Source organism: Cyclopterus lumpus, chromosome 15 (genome assembly GCF_009769545.1).
Source record: "Cyclopterus lumpus isolate fCycLum1 chromosome 15, fCycLum1.pri, whole genome shotgun sequence".
In the NCBI taxonomy this organism is placed as follows: domain Eukaryota; kingdom Metazoa; phylum Chordata; class Actinopteri; order Perciformes; family Cyclopteridae; genus Cyclopterus; species Cyclopterus lumpus.
The window spans coordinates 14,581,267-14,596,419 of NC_046980.1; the positions used below are offsets into that span (position 1 = coordinate 14,581,267).

At 39.8% G+C, this 15,153-nt stretch overlaps 2 protein-coding genes across 3 annotated transcripts; both read right to left on the minus strand.

Moving 5' to 3' along the window:
- Positions 1-196: 196 nt before the first annotated feature.
- Positions 197-4,174, minus strand: sar1ab (secretion associated, Ras related GTPase 1Ab). The gene is made up of 7 exons (XM_034552672.1): positions 4,067-4,174; positions 2,959-3,029; positions 2,346-2,465; positions 2,184-2,249; positions 2,003-2,106; positions 1,787-1,918; positions 197-1,425 (listed from the first exon to the last, which is right to left on the minus strand). The coding sequence occupies exons 2-7, from the start codon at positions 3,014-3,016 to the stop codon at positions 1,309-1,311; spliced, it is 597 nt and encodes a 198-aa protein (XP_034408563.1). The 5' UTR covers positions 3,017-3,029; positions 4,067-4,174; the 3' UTR covers positions 197-1,308.
- Positions 4,175-4,808: 634 nt separating this feature from the next.
- On the minus strand, positions 4,809-8,943 carry ppa1b (inorganic pyrophosphatase 1b). 2 transcript variants are annotated; one of them, XM_034552723.1, is made up of 11 exons: positions 8,781-8,943; positions 7,823-7,887; positions 7,339-7,392; positions 6,704-6,823; positions 6,457-6,543; positions 6,158-6,284; positions 5,939-6,066; positions 5,571-5,656; positions 5,367-5,442; positions 5,241-5,280; positions 4,809-5,149 (listed from the first exon to the last, which is right to left on the minus strand). In XM_034552723.1, exons 1-11 carry the CDS (start codon positions 8,839-8,841, stop codon positions 5,118-5,120), a joined length of 876 nt encoding a protein of 291 aa, XP_034408614.1. In that variant the 5' UTR covers positions 8,842-8,943; the 3' UTR covers positions 4,809-5,117. The 2 variants fall into 2 exon arrangements, with proteins under 2 accessions (XP_034408614.1, XP_034408615.1); XM_034552724.1 differs by having other exon boundaries at positions 4,809-5,146; positions 8,781-8,932.
- Between the last annotated feature and the right edge of the window lie 6,210 nt (positions 8,944-15,153).

A 15,153-nucleotide genomic window follows, 5' to 3' on the forward strand; every position in this document is an offset into this window, starting at 1 on the left:
TAATAGTTTAGCAGGGTTCGATGTTAATTATTTATATAAATATTGTTTTGCGATAACAGTAACTTAAAACTAGTTTGACCATAATGATAGTATTATGGTGTAGTAATAAGAGTGTTAAATGATGTTCGCAATCGTTTATATCAAAATGTTTACAATTTACAATAGATACAAATTTGCCAGAAACAAAGATTTATAGGATTGTCAAAAATATTTATTGGGCTCAAACTTCACACGTTTAATAACAATATGACCTGCCTTTTGTAACTTCAGCGCTCACAGCTTGATGTAACATAAGTTAGGCCAATTTTTTTATTGCAAAATATAAATAAGCTTATATACAAAATAATGTATAATATTGCACTAAAAGGTAATGTCATGCATAACTTGTGTGCCTTTTTCTTCTTCTTTTTTAAGCACCACCCAAGTACTCTCATAATATCACTGCATGTTTTGAGCAGCCACTAATCACAAAGTACTCAAGTTGTTTTACAGTAATAAACTATCATGCAAACCTGTAGTTTGGCATCTACCTTTGTCACATCACCTGGCTGTTCTTATGCAGTTAACATGTACTGCAATTATTAGATGCTGTCCTGTGCCATCAAATAAAGCTCATCACAGCAAAATGTAAGTTAATGCACTTGTGGTCACATTCATATATTGGCCTGCAGTTATAAACCCTTCAACGATTAGAAAAAAAAACATGAAATAAGTAGACCTGTCAGTATCCTTGGAGGTAGCAGTCTACTGTATTAACACTTTTCTTATGAACAAATCTCTGCAGCACTTAGTGTGTTCTTGAATGAAAAAAATCTTATGGTTCTTCAAGATTCCCATTAGTTTGAAAGAAGTAGGATAAATGTACATATATAATGCTAATATTCACTCTCAATCAAGGAAGAGTAACCTCAAACACAAAATGTTAACCAAATTGACCTTCACTGTAAGTCTACACCAGCAGCTAAAAATACACCCGGGTCAGAAACTGATTCACAGCGATGACATGTTCTATATGGCAAAGAATTCTCTACAGGCTTGAAGTAAAGGTACAAACCACACCATGAAGATTATTCTCCACACTCAATACAGCCGGGTGATCCATAACTTAATCTTTGACTCGCTGTGGTATGATTGATATGATAGAGTTCTTTGAACTCATGAAGAATACAAGGTATATAAACACAAAACACTCGTAACACAAGTCCTAATTATGGTATAGTTAACAAAGTATCTCTATGGCAGGTTTTTGTGGAACATGTCTTTCTGTGTGCAGGTAGCATGGTAAATGAGGCATGAATGAAACATGACTCAGTCAATATACTGGGATAGCCAGCGGAAACCGTCTCCGTATCCTTGTCTCTTCAGCACACTACACATGTAAACCTCCATTGGCCTCAAATTCTGCTCCTTCAGTGACACTTTGCCCTAAGAAGAAACAAAAGGACACATCCAAACGCACAGATATTAATTCCCAACTCAAGCATTTCAACCCATTTTATCATGGACAGTTTACCATCAATATCTTAAACCTGATACAATGAAAAATAACACTTTTCTTTTGTGCTGAAAGGGAGGTAGATGTGGCCTTGCAAGATTTGACAAGCACACTGTTATTATTCAGTGAAATTGTCCACGACCAAGCAGCATGGACACAAATGTGCTATTTATTGAAGACATAAAGCAGAGTAAAGAGTAACCATAGGAACTATACTGTTCTGAGTGTTTTTCCCTGCTTTCCAACATAGAGATTCAATTCACATCATTGAATCCCTGGTGTGTTGATTACCTTTCCAGTTGTGTGTCCATGAAGGCCAAATGTTCCTCTGAGCCCATCCTCACTGATGGCCTCTTGACGGTCTATCTTATTCCCCAGGATGAGAACCGGGACGTTCGTGATGGTTTCATCCGTCAACAGGGCCTGCAGACAGAAAAGTTTCAAATATACACCAAAGAGACCTGCGCTGAGTGTTGTATACAGGGGAAACCAATATAATAAACTTACATCCAGTTCAACTTTAGCTTCTGCTAGTCGCTCATGGTCTGCACAATCCACCATGTAGACGATACCGTTGATGGCTGGGAGGTAATTCTTCCAGATCCTTCGTGCTGAGAGAGCAACACAATGTCAGCATGTGTGTAAACACAGCTGGCAGTGCATCAAACGGCATCTTTCTTATTCCTACCTTGCGTATGACCTCCAAGGTCAAAAGTTGTAAAGGTCATCCCAGCTATGGTCAGCTCCTCAGATGCTGAGGACAGAAGGGAAGCACTGACTTTAGATAAGTGATGAGGCAAGAAACCAAACTGACTGCAGAACAGACAACATGTCAAATCACTGAATGTACTTGGATGTAGCGTTGGCACGTGCTGTCCGAGCCGGTCGTCTCTGAGCATGTGCAGGAGTGTAGTTTTTCCAGCATTGTCTAGTCCAAGGAACACAAGCTTCCCAGTCTTCTTGTACAGCCCTGAGGGTAAAAAGAATATAACCATATTCATTTAAAGTAACTGTTTTTTATCTTTAAGATGATGATGAGCAGGAGGAAGACAGAAGTCATCAACACCAAGTGGTTGTCTTTATTTTTCATTCAGGCATGGGATGGAAATTCTACCACATCTGTGTTTTTATGCAAATTGGCTGGTATCTATTTTTAGAAATAGATGATATCAAAAACATTTTTTAAAAACTTTATGGAACTCTATTTTCAGCTAGTCTTTGAAACAACCTGTATAGTCATCATAGTTTTGGGAGATTTGTGTTAGGTATTTTGTTTGTAGCCCCATAGTTTTCATGACCTTTACTGACAAAGGGAATGACAAGCAATCTTTTCTGACACGTTCACAAGAAACGTTGAGAAGTTTGCTTTCTGGAGAGACTTTATCCATGTTACATGACAACAACGTTCTGGTACTTAAGGGTGGGCTATATTATTGATATGTACAGTATGTGCAGTACTTTACCTAATAGTTGCAAGACACTGCTGAAGCTCTTGTAGATCCAGTCAAAAATAAAAGACATTTCTCTGGACTGCCTGTAATACAGATCATATAACTGAATGTATTTATTATAGCACATTAAAGAAGAACACAGCCCAGGACACTGACTACGCTGCAGTTAGACCTTAACCAAGCCTCCTCTCCCCTCATGCATTCATGAGAAGATGAAACAACACAGCACTTCAAGATAGAAAATAAGTGTAGCATTTAATGTAGTGTTCCAAAAGGACAGGATCTAGCACTGGAGCTCATTGTTAATCATTATTCCCGATCCTGGATTACTCTACTGGTATGTATAAACTCTGCGTAATCACAGAAGCTTTAAAGCATGAAAGGAAAAGAGGGCGAACGAAACAAACAGGTTTCAGAAGATTTTTAGATGCTATTTTGTTTCTGAGAGCTGCCTCACTAAGTTACACTGATATTCCTTTGACTATTTTTATGACGGGTTGTGCCAAGGACACTTGATCTCAGCAGTCACCCCCTGCTTCCCTCTCTCACTCACACACACCTGTCACTCTATATGAGACTTGATGTGCGTGTTGCAATGAATAGTGAGGCCTTCAGTGACTGGGAAAATGCCTAACTGTTACTTATCATACAGTGTTTCAGTCGTAAACACCAAACTCTATTTCTAAAGTAGGACACTTGAATCCCAGGTCTACGGAATTAATACTGTAACCCAACAGGACTTAAGTGAACCCTCTATAATGTTATTCATGTCAGAAACCGAACAGGTTTTAATGCACATCTCCGATTAGTATTCCAAAACCAATATACATGCGTTACAACATAACACGAGCCACACAAGTCATGATGGACAATGTTTGTTTCAGCGATTTCACGATTTCCGCCTCGGTCCGGAGCTATTTGCAACAACATCCGCTGTCATACAGTCAACAATGATACATTTAGCGTTCGTAAACAACACGCGCGCGAAGAGGTCCGAGTGACTCGCCAAAGTAAACCTTTATCATGTCAGGAAAGTGGCTCAACAAGCAGGAAACTACACTGAAAACCAAATGTGGAGACTGAAACAACGCGAACGCGATATAGGAATTGGGGCCATTACCTTCGTCTGTCGAATTTATGAAATGCCCGTGAGTTAGTTTTTGGTCCAACCTGTCCCGTCGACTGTCATGTAGCCTACGGGTTTGACAGTTAGCCGGAAATACGTCACAATGTTGGAACATAAAGTGGGAGGAGGGGAGGGGCGCGCACATGGCAGTTATGGTATAAACTCGCACTGATGCCATTTACAACAATAACTGTATACGCAATGTTCTACAATATGAACACCTACAATGTTTGTCATAAGTAAGACAATAAATACTAAAGCACAATTTTAAGTTATGTTAAAGATGGCAATGCATTTTGATTGTGAGGACCTAAAGATACGTTTCTTTGTAAACGTTATTAATACTGTTGAGTAGCACAGAATACTACCGATACAAATCTGGAATTAATTTAGCTATTATACCTATTTTGTTCATGTAAATTGTTAACGTAAATAAAAAGAGCATGAGCCTGATAGTAACGAAGATGCACACAAACGAAGATGGAGGAATGACCTAATGTAACATACATACATTACAAATAGTAATGTGAAAACAATACCGTAAATAAATGCATACAAAATAAAAGTAATACAAGGTCCTGAACACTAGGTGGCAGCCCTATAACAAAAAAAGAAGTTCAGTCCAAAGCAGCCAATTTCAACTTGATTTCTTTAACATTATCTCAATATCATCTCTGCTCATTAAACTTATTCTGTTGCATAAAGTGTTTTGCAAAAAAAAGAAATCACACTTTGATGATAATTTAACCAGAGAAGCTTTATTTATTCAAGCAGTTCAGTCTTGTCCACAAGAATAGTAATTTGTTTATGACAGCCCATATCCAAAGAGATCTTTGTTAAATAAGACAACAAATAATTGGTCAAGACACAAGTACTTTTTTTTACTTTTCCCACAATATCTAACCAGTATCTCTCCATTTACAGGGAACCAGCCAGCTCAGACTCAACCGTCCAGATCTCATCCAGTCATCCCATTGGTTCCCATTGGTAAGGCCATCTTCAACTATGAGATGAGCCATTCATTCCGCTCCAATCCGCTGCTGGTTTACTTCCTCTCATAGTAGAACCATTTATCTACTGCACATGAAAGCATCACTCACATCAGATCACTCATGTTCAGCAGAAATACAATTATAATATTTATAGGAATATCTTTTTGAAAAGCTACCTGATGAGGGGATGGGTTCTTCTTTTCCACAAGGACTTGTCTAGAAATAGAGTGAAACATCAATTATGATGGAGGAATAAGGCCTGGTATTGACAGATGTTATGTTGAAAACTAAATCTTACTTACTCCACCAAGAACAGCTTTAGCCTCATCCACTGAACAGCAGTAAGAGCTGTCACTGTCTGAGACACACGTGTTTTTGCTGCATTGCATGATAAGACACATTAATTCACAGTTTAGAAACTATAATTTAATACCCTTTAGTTAATATTGGTCCTAAAAAGCAGCTGTAATTTTAGCCGTGGTCAAAGTAGTAAGAACAGTGTTCACCAGTTCAGTTCACCAGCATTGGTCTTCTGGGAAATGAGGGCTTTCCAGAAGTTGTGAGTGCTCTTGATTACTTCAATGGCAAAGTCCTGAAACAGAAACAAATCAGTGCTTAGTTAAAAGCTTTTATTATTATTTGATAACACTTCATGCTAGAACAGTCGGTTAATAATTCATTTAAATTCTAGTTCAAGTGAAGTTTGCACACGTTTGATAAGGGCATTAACTGTTCATTAAAAGTATGTTTTATCACAGCAGAGTTAACAGTTTGAAAAGTGAGAAAAGCAACACTGGCAAAGTGCTCAAGATGAATCCCAAACTATTTGACGCAGTCAAAAGTAAGGCTAAATAAGGTGTGCTAGGGTGGAGACCTTGTCTTTGAACTCGTCGTTGAAAGCAAACCGGTTCTCTGGCTTCCCATCTGGCACTTTGTACCTCCTGAACCAGTCGACCGTGGACTCCAGGTAACCAGGTTTCAAGCGCTGCACATCACTGATATCTGAACGTACATGAGCACAACATAATAGGTTCAGTAGGACTGATGAAGGACTGCTAAGAAACTTAAAAAGGGAAATAATTAGGGTTCTTACTGTTCAAGTCGTTGGCTTCAGGGTCCTCTACGTTGATTGCAATCACTTTCCAATCAGTCTCGCCCTCATCAATCATGGCCAGGATGCCGAGCACCTTTACTTTGATTACCTCCCCGCGGGAACACACCTAGAGAGGACGTTTGACTTTGCAGTTAATTTTCTGTTGACATCAGCAGTACTTTTTTGACTTAAATTAGTGTACACAGCAAACAATGAAGTCGATAATCACAGTGACTTAATTACCTATTGAAAGATGAAACATTTACATAAGGATGTAAAATCATCAGCTAGCGTTGTACCTTACTGCCAATCTCGCAGACATCAATGGGGTCGTTGTCACCGCAGCAGCCTGTGTCTCCATCTTTGTGGGCGGGATCTTCCCATGTCTGAAGCGCCACAGAACAAAGCATGCGAACAGAATCAAGTACAATTACATATATACATATGAACATTTGCTGTTGTACATCTTAAAAGCTTCAAGATCGCCCTTAAGCCATCACAGTTTTTAGGAAGGACACATTCAAATTGGAAAAACAAAAAACTAACCTGAGGAATGGCTCCATAGTTCCATATGTAGCCCTTATGTGGGAAAACATTGGCAACATATCGCAAATTGCCCTTCTTCACATCTTGCTTTACTGGGTTCAACAGCTCTTTTGTAGCGATCTGAAAATAAAAATGTATTGCCGTTACTTTTAAAAGAACTGATTAGTGCTAAATAAACACACACACACACACACACACACACACACACACACACACACACACACACACACACACACACACACACACACACACACACACACACACACACACACACACACACACACACACACACACACACACACACACACACACACACACACACACACACACACACACACACACACACACACACACACACACACACACACACACACACACACACACACACACACACACACACACACACACACACACACACACACACACACACACACACACACACACACACACACACACACCAATTATTCAAGGTTAATCACAATGTTTAATCTTGTTGAACTTTAAGATGACGGATTACCCTTTTGGTTAATGAAAACATTTTGAAACATGTTGGATAAACTATTCCAAGACATTGTGATCAAACTAAAGTCAAAGCTGCTAAAATCTGATGGTGGCAGATTATCTGAAACTCATACCTCCATTTTTGCATTTGTCCACCTTGGTACTTCGACAACCACGTGGAAGATGTTCTGTAAGTGACAAGAATCTGTCATCATAATCTTTAATTGCTCTGAAATGGTACCGGACACAACTGAAGATGACACAACACATGCTTGTATAATGTGCAACATTCTGGTTTTTACTTACATTGCTTTGGTCAAAACATTAAAAAGGATTATTGTTTCATAAAGATAAGATAATACTTAATCCACTGCAATCACAAGTATTGACATAGCACTTAAGAGTAAAGGCCGTTTTCAAATAGACTATGACCGTACTCCTCATTTAAACAGGTTCAGTGTCTGTAACAGTTTGTGTTATATTAAACTACATATTATGGCAGCACTTATAGTTCACATGTTAAACAGTGGGTATATTTAAAGGGTACACAAAATACCCATATATAAATATATATGCATGTATTTTTTACTGGGGTAAAGGTGACAGATGCTACCATACCTGACTCTCATCAGCGTACATTGGGATGTCATGGAACGGTGAAACATACTTTCCATCAGCATTCTCTGTAAAACAGATGAAACACTATATGAATATGGCAGACACACACAGGCGTCTCTTATCGGTCTCTAATCAACAACTCAGTGTCCTAGACCAGAACAGATCATCGTGCATTTGCCAAGAGAGTGCATAGGTTGTTATTACTGCATACTTTCAATTCTAACTGAAGGTGTGCCAATGAGTTGCTTAATAATTAAAACACAGGTTACGGGTTATGCATTTTAGTCTATATATCATGACCTCTCTCAAGTCATGGTTCAATGACACATCTAGTGTAGTGCATCTAGTGGTACAGACAAAGAGGCTGGACGTGGGTCTGTCTTTAAAGAACTATGGCTACAAACTACATGGGGAGCTACAAGAAATGATGAAAATGATAAACGGAGCTAAACTATAATCAGTCTGAGCAACTAAAGTGAGCATTAACGCTCGTGTAACCGCTTAACAGCTCGCAATCTTGCGTTTATCAATACCAATGGGGTTTATTAACGCATGATATTCAGAGAGGGCGTTTTATGCCAGATGACGTGTTTGAGCACCTTGTCAGGTTTCCCGAAAGAACCAACTTCCGTCTACAAAGTCCAGGCAAGAATGGTGGAGAATTCGACGAGTGTCTAGATTTATGTTATGACGTTATGTCAGAAACCTACTATCTTACTCAGTGAAACCGACAAAACTGGCTAGCGCAATTTAAAACGGCTCAAAACGAGCATTGACGACAATTAAAACAAGTGTCGGTTTGTGTACGAACATGAGTCCAAACTATCACTAGCAGGAAGAAACAAATCAGCAACAATAATGAATGAGTGACACGTGGAAGGTTGCAGCTAGCCCGTGGGGCTTGTGGAAAAGACCTCAGAGCAGCAAACAATGATACAACTTTATAATGTCTACTTACTGAAGAATACGCGGTAACTCAGGGAATTGGGGTTTCCCCTCTCTTCCACCGTGAAGCTCATGTTTGAGTGCGGGTTTGCTGGCTCTGGGATGGAGGACGTCAGCGGAAGGAAAACGTCTGCGCTAGGTTGAAGGTAGCGTTGAAAGATAGGGCATCGCGCATGCGCTCTTTGCCTAAGATGCCTTCAGGGAGCTATCGGAATTATCGCACTTACAGACGAAAATATCTGTATAAAAACAGAAATTAGGGCAACACGTATCGATGTCATTGTAGTAATATGACACGTGATGTCATCTGGTATCGTGGTTATATCAATCAATCAAACTTTTAGTTTAGACTCAAGGTCCAGATAGTGTGATGGAAGATAGTGATTACAAGATTAGACTGGTTGCTTAGAAATGGCTTTTTGTTTTTGTCAGCAGTAAGGGCAACTGAGGTGGACAACATGTTGACTGACCAAGAAATAAAGGTAAAAAAAGGTTAGCTATAATATGTATTGTAAATACATTTAAGAACTCCCTCCTACATTTGTAGGATTATGCAAGAATTGTTATGTTGACAAATAATTTGGAAATGCAGTCTATATGGCTATATGGATGGTTGTCAAACTTCTCAAATGTAGTGACTCCCAAAATACAAACCTTTGCGGAATAGATTATAATTTCTATAATGACTATACTTTGTTAAACAGCCGTTTTAAATAAAATATTTGCCTTACTCCCATTCAATTGGGATTACCAATACTTTAACCCTCGTGTTGTCCTAACTATCCGGTCTACACTCCATGTCCTGCGGGTCAGACTGCCTTTGCATAAGGATTATGCAGATGTCAACAGCGCTAAACTCGAAACCATAAACGTTTCCTTGTTTATGTATAAATACAGTATACGTACATTCCTGTCCTTGTGTTTTTATTAACCCATAATAATGTGTGACAGCTAATTTTAATTAGAATCAATTCAGTTTATTTTGCATAGCCCATAATCACAAATTAAAGGGCTTTAACATCTGTACACATGACATCCCTGTCCCGGGACCTCACATCGGGTCAGGAAAAAGTCCCAAGAAAAAAACAGAAAAAAACTTTCATGGGGAAGAAAGGGAATAAACCTTCAGGAGAGCAACAGAGGAGGATCCCTCTCCCCGGATAGACAGAAGCAATAGATGTCATGTGTACAGAATGAACAACGGTACAGAGTTACAACACAATCCTTGTAAACAGAAGAAGGTAGAGAGGGCGTTGGCAGGGCCATGGCAGAAGGGTCACTGGCTACGGAGGCAGGAGGCCGGCTCACGAGGCCCTGCCTACTATCACCCTATATAAAACCATAGGGTCATACTAACAGTACTAGACAGCACTGACCACGACACACATTACATAGAGTGGAATAGGTCTTACCATGGTATATGTGGACCCAAGAAATGTTGATGCAGTCCATAACACAGAAAATAGAAGTCCACAACACATGAAGGGAAACTGGTCTGCATTGAACAGAAAGTCGACCAAGTTTCTAGCATGGCTGGATAACAAATTGTGGGGCTCGGTCTCTAAAGCTGTTCATTCACCACAAAATAAATTTATTAATAGAGTGAAATCAACAAATTAAATATAAGACGCTAAAGAACAGGAAACAGTGTGGTTAATGTAAATACAATGTGCATTTAAGAGGTTTTTAGAGGCGATTTAAAATACTCTGCAACCATAGACCCATCGGCCCTGACAGCTGAGGCCCTGGTCAACTGTGGTCTCGATCCAGGATTTGTAAGGCCCTCCGCTTACCGGAGGGCCTTACAAAACATCAGGTATACCATCAAGAGAAGAGCTTCTACATTTGTGCTCAAGGGAAAGTAGTAATACTAAACACTATCATTCAATAAGTCATTTTGTTGTTATATTGAGGTTTTTTTAAGCAGATGGAGTACTGCATTACATTTTCAGAAGGCGAAAAGGCCGAGAACATTTAGCAAAGGTGATACTAACGGTGGCAGAGGCAAATCATATTTTTGAGGAAATGCACTGCAGCTATATTGGCTCCCACTGTGGTGTTAAGGAGACGCATCATGCAGTTATCAGCTGCTATTATTGGCAGGGAATGGAAGCTGTAAATGGGTAAGAAGTGACCCGCAATGTATCTCTCTCTTTTTTACAAGGTCTACTAAAAATATGTCAAAGCTGTAATGAAATATTTGTAATTAAACACTCAAATAAATCTCCTTCACTTAAGCTTACCATTTGTGCTAGACCAAAGGCATTTAGCTTGAATATGTGTTGGCTACAGGCAAAAGAAGCCAGTCTAAAAGAAAAGACTCAATATAACCCAATAGAGGTGAGATTATTGTCCAAATCAATGTCTCATGCAGCTCAATGTGCTTACATATTACTTCATACAGATGTCCAATTATCATTCAACTCTTTCAGGTTACAGAGCCATTTGAGCTGGTCGAAATGGATCTCATGAAGTTCACTGTAACAGAGGGTGGAAATCAATACATCTGTGTGATGGTTGATTATTTCACAAAGTGGGCAGGCACCTACCCTCTGGAAAATAAATCAGCAGAGCTGATGACCAAATATATTATTGATTTTGTATATACATTTGGTGCACCTCAGAGACTGCTTACAGACCAGGGGACAGAGTTATAAAATATGGTAAAGTAAATGATAAAGTAATGACAAATGCATTTTCAAAAATTGACATACACCATCAAAATAATGCTTTAATGTGAAATATTTCAGGTCTCTTGGCAAACTTGCCAAAAGAAATCCCCCAAAAATGTGATGACTACCTTCATGCTACATTGTTTGGCCTGAGAACAACAAAAAACAACCCAGCAAAGTCCATACTATTTAATGTTTGGAAGAGAGGCCAGATATCCCTTGGAGGGGCCAAAGGAGTACGAGGTAAGTGGCTCCCTTTATTTTGGAGCGAAGGGGTTGGGATATAACAACTACGTTTTTTTGTTTTTTTTATTTTAGATGACAACTGACAAAGTGGAGAATTTAGCTATTAGGGAGCAAATTTTCAAAGGACCGACACACCAACCAGAAGTTTACGCAACAGTAAAACAAAATGTGCATAAAATTCAGGAGAAGATCCGTAAACGCAAGTTGGAAAGCAGATGGGAGGATCATTTTAATGTCAGAGACATGGTCCTAAAAAAGAATATCTGCGAAAAGCAGAGGAAAGGGGGGGAAATGGTGAATGACATGCTGGGTCTGTTTACTATCACTGCCATTAAAAGTTGTCAATTTGGCTAATGATACCACCAAGACAGTCGCCAATATAGACCAAATCATTGCTTTTACAGAACCAGAGGAGAGGATTCCATACAAACTCACTAAAGTTAGCAACTCCTGTTGTACTTCTTCTATCACACCCCTCAAACCTAAAGACTGATGCTGCCAACCATGCATTTCTTAACAGCTCTGACCCGCCACATCTCAAGGAGACTCAACCCATGCATGGTAAAGATGCAGCCCATTCAGTAATCTGAGTATTAACATGCTATATAGACTCTTTAAAATGCTACTCTTTAAAATGACAAATGTTCTGCATTTCGAGCTCTCCACACAAGGACAGATACAGGACTGTATAATAAATCACCTCTGGCCAGATCCTCCTCAAATTGATCAATAAACCTTGTAGGAGCGAGGACTTGAACATCTCTTTTACAGTGAGAGCTGATAACTCTCTGTTTATTGTTTATTCAAAGTCTGACAATAAGAAATGTTTTAACTGTGCGAGGGAGGGGCATCAGAGCAGGGCCTGTCCTCAGAGGAAGGCTGATGGACAGGACGGCACCAAGGAGAACCCAAAAGACACTGAGGAGGACGGAGGGGACAAGGAGGGAGGTCAGGAGCAGCAGCAGGAGGAGGCGAGTGGGGTGAAGCAGGTGAGCACAGAGTGTTGTTAAGTGAACAGAGGAGAGAAGGGGACGTGCGTGTCGAACACCACGACCCCGCTCTCCACCACCGTGTTGACCTTGCTGATGCTCTCCAAAAAAATGACCACGGCCTTGTTCATTCGTGCAGCGGACTTCACCACCTCCCCCACCGCCAAGTGGTGTGAAGCAGGCGGAAGAAGGGGCAGAGGCGGGCCAGCAGGTGGAGGAAGAAGAAGAAGCTGAGGTGGGCCAGCAGGTGGAGGAAGAAGAAGGGAGAGGTGGGCCAGCAGGTGGAGGAAGGGGCAGAGGTGGCCCAGGAAATGGAGGAAGGGGGAGCAGGTGTTGTAGAGCAGGTGGACGATGAGGGGACAGGGGCGGGCCGGGGGAGCACGCATATTCAGGAGGGCAGCCAGGGGTTTAACGTAGGACAGGTGGAGGTGGGTAGGGGACAGGAAATAGGAGGAGGGGAGGAAAAGTGTGGGTACGACAAGGAGGTCATGTTAAAGGACAGTGAGGTTGGAATGGAGGAGGATGAGGAGAAGTTGCCCCATCTGAAGAGGAAGATCAGGGAGGAAGAGGAGGGCTCGCAAGCAAAAAAGGGCGCTTTGGGCAAAGGGAACACACAGGCTGAGTCCAGTATGGACGAGGACTCTGACAGGGACGGGGGCGAGATACTGAAGGAAGAGAAAGCTTCCGACTCCACTTTACCGGAGCAATAACATTTCAAATAGGGTCTCAGGACCACCAGCGGGCAGACGCTGAAGGCATGAGTTTGTTGTTTTTGGTTTATTTGTTGTTTGTTTTGTGTTGATGTGAGAACAATGTTTTGTTTGTTCGTTTTAAAAAATATATAAAATAAAGGTTTTCTAAACAGCAGAGGGGCGGGAGTTACACAGCACAGCACACATCAAGCACATGAACAGGAGGGAGGGAGAGAGTCACGAGAGAGAAAGAGAAAGAGAAAGAGAGCAACGGACTGGAAAGGTAAAAACAAGTTGAGAAAATCAGTGTCAACAGGAAACGCAGCAAAATCTGGACACATTTCAATTACATTGACCAAACTAAGCAAACATATGAGCAAACATATCTCTAATTTCAGACTAGATTTAGAAGGAAATGGTGCATATTTCACTTCTGATTCATAGTAGACCATCTCAGGATGTCCCTCAGAGACAATCAGGACATTCTGATGTTTCATTTCAAGATGAGAGCCTGTTAAAATCTCCTTTCTGAGCTGACTTCAAATCAGTTAACGAGGCAATTTATGTCTAACTTTAGATAATATTTTAAAAAGACTGACCCATAGTTATGAAATCATTCCACTTCTAATGCATAGTAGACCATCTCAGGATGCCCCTCAGAGACAATCAAGACATTCTGATGTTTCATTTAAAAATGAAAGCCCGTCAAATTCTCCTTTCTGAGCAGACTTCCACTTCGACCTCACCAATGGCTAGCAGGAGAGGTACAGTTTTTTAATTTTCGTTTGTTAAGGCCCTATTGTCAAAGATGAAAGGAGTTATAAAAGGTATTGACCATCTCATGATTGTTAAATGAGCTCAATGTGTAACATTTATCATTTAATGTTACACATTGCATTTGTTAATTACTATGTCGAAGTGAATATATGGATAGACTGTCTTTGTTACCATGACTTTGTTTGTTTAAACAAAGTTGATTCATATACTTAATTGTTGCTTTTATTAAAATATATAAAAACAATTTGGAATACAAGAGAAAACTGCAACAAATATATTCAGGTTATAATGATAACTGTATAATTAGGTGTACTTTATAATTAATCAAAAATAGAATCCATGTACTGTATTTTTGATTCACAATACAAAAATGTATCTAAATGATGATTTTGCTTTATTTAGATAATCAAAGGTGTGTTTCAAGTTGCTGCAAATGAGCTACAGATGAGCACTTCCATCTACATACTTAATCATTTCACAGCAGGTGTCATTCTCTTTGGCGACAGAGAGCATGTTGCCAGGCACTGTTTGTCAAAGGTATTATGAGTTCCTGGCATGTTATTTTGTGTGTGTGTGTGTGTGTGTGTGCATGTGCGTGTGTGTGAATCACTCTTCATGACATTTTGCAGAAATTCTTATTAATGGACAAGTGTAAATCTATAATTCATATTTATATTCATTCACAGGTGAACTTGGACAATTACCAGGCCATTGTGTCCTTTATGAATGTAAATAACAACCACTTGAAGTTACTGGTTGGTTACATAGTTATTCCTCTATATAGACTCAATGTCAAGTAATTTTTTGAAGATATTATAAATATTTGTTTCATTAAAATACATATTAATAATTTTCAGTACGTAAATGCAGTCAACCACACCGTCTATTTTGGTGGATCCTGCAAGCTGTTCCACAGAGGAGGCAAAATCAAAACTGGCAGCCACAAAAATCAGGTATTTATTCATTCAATGAATAACTGTACACCCTCTGGGGCTTTTCCTTAAAGTGAA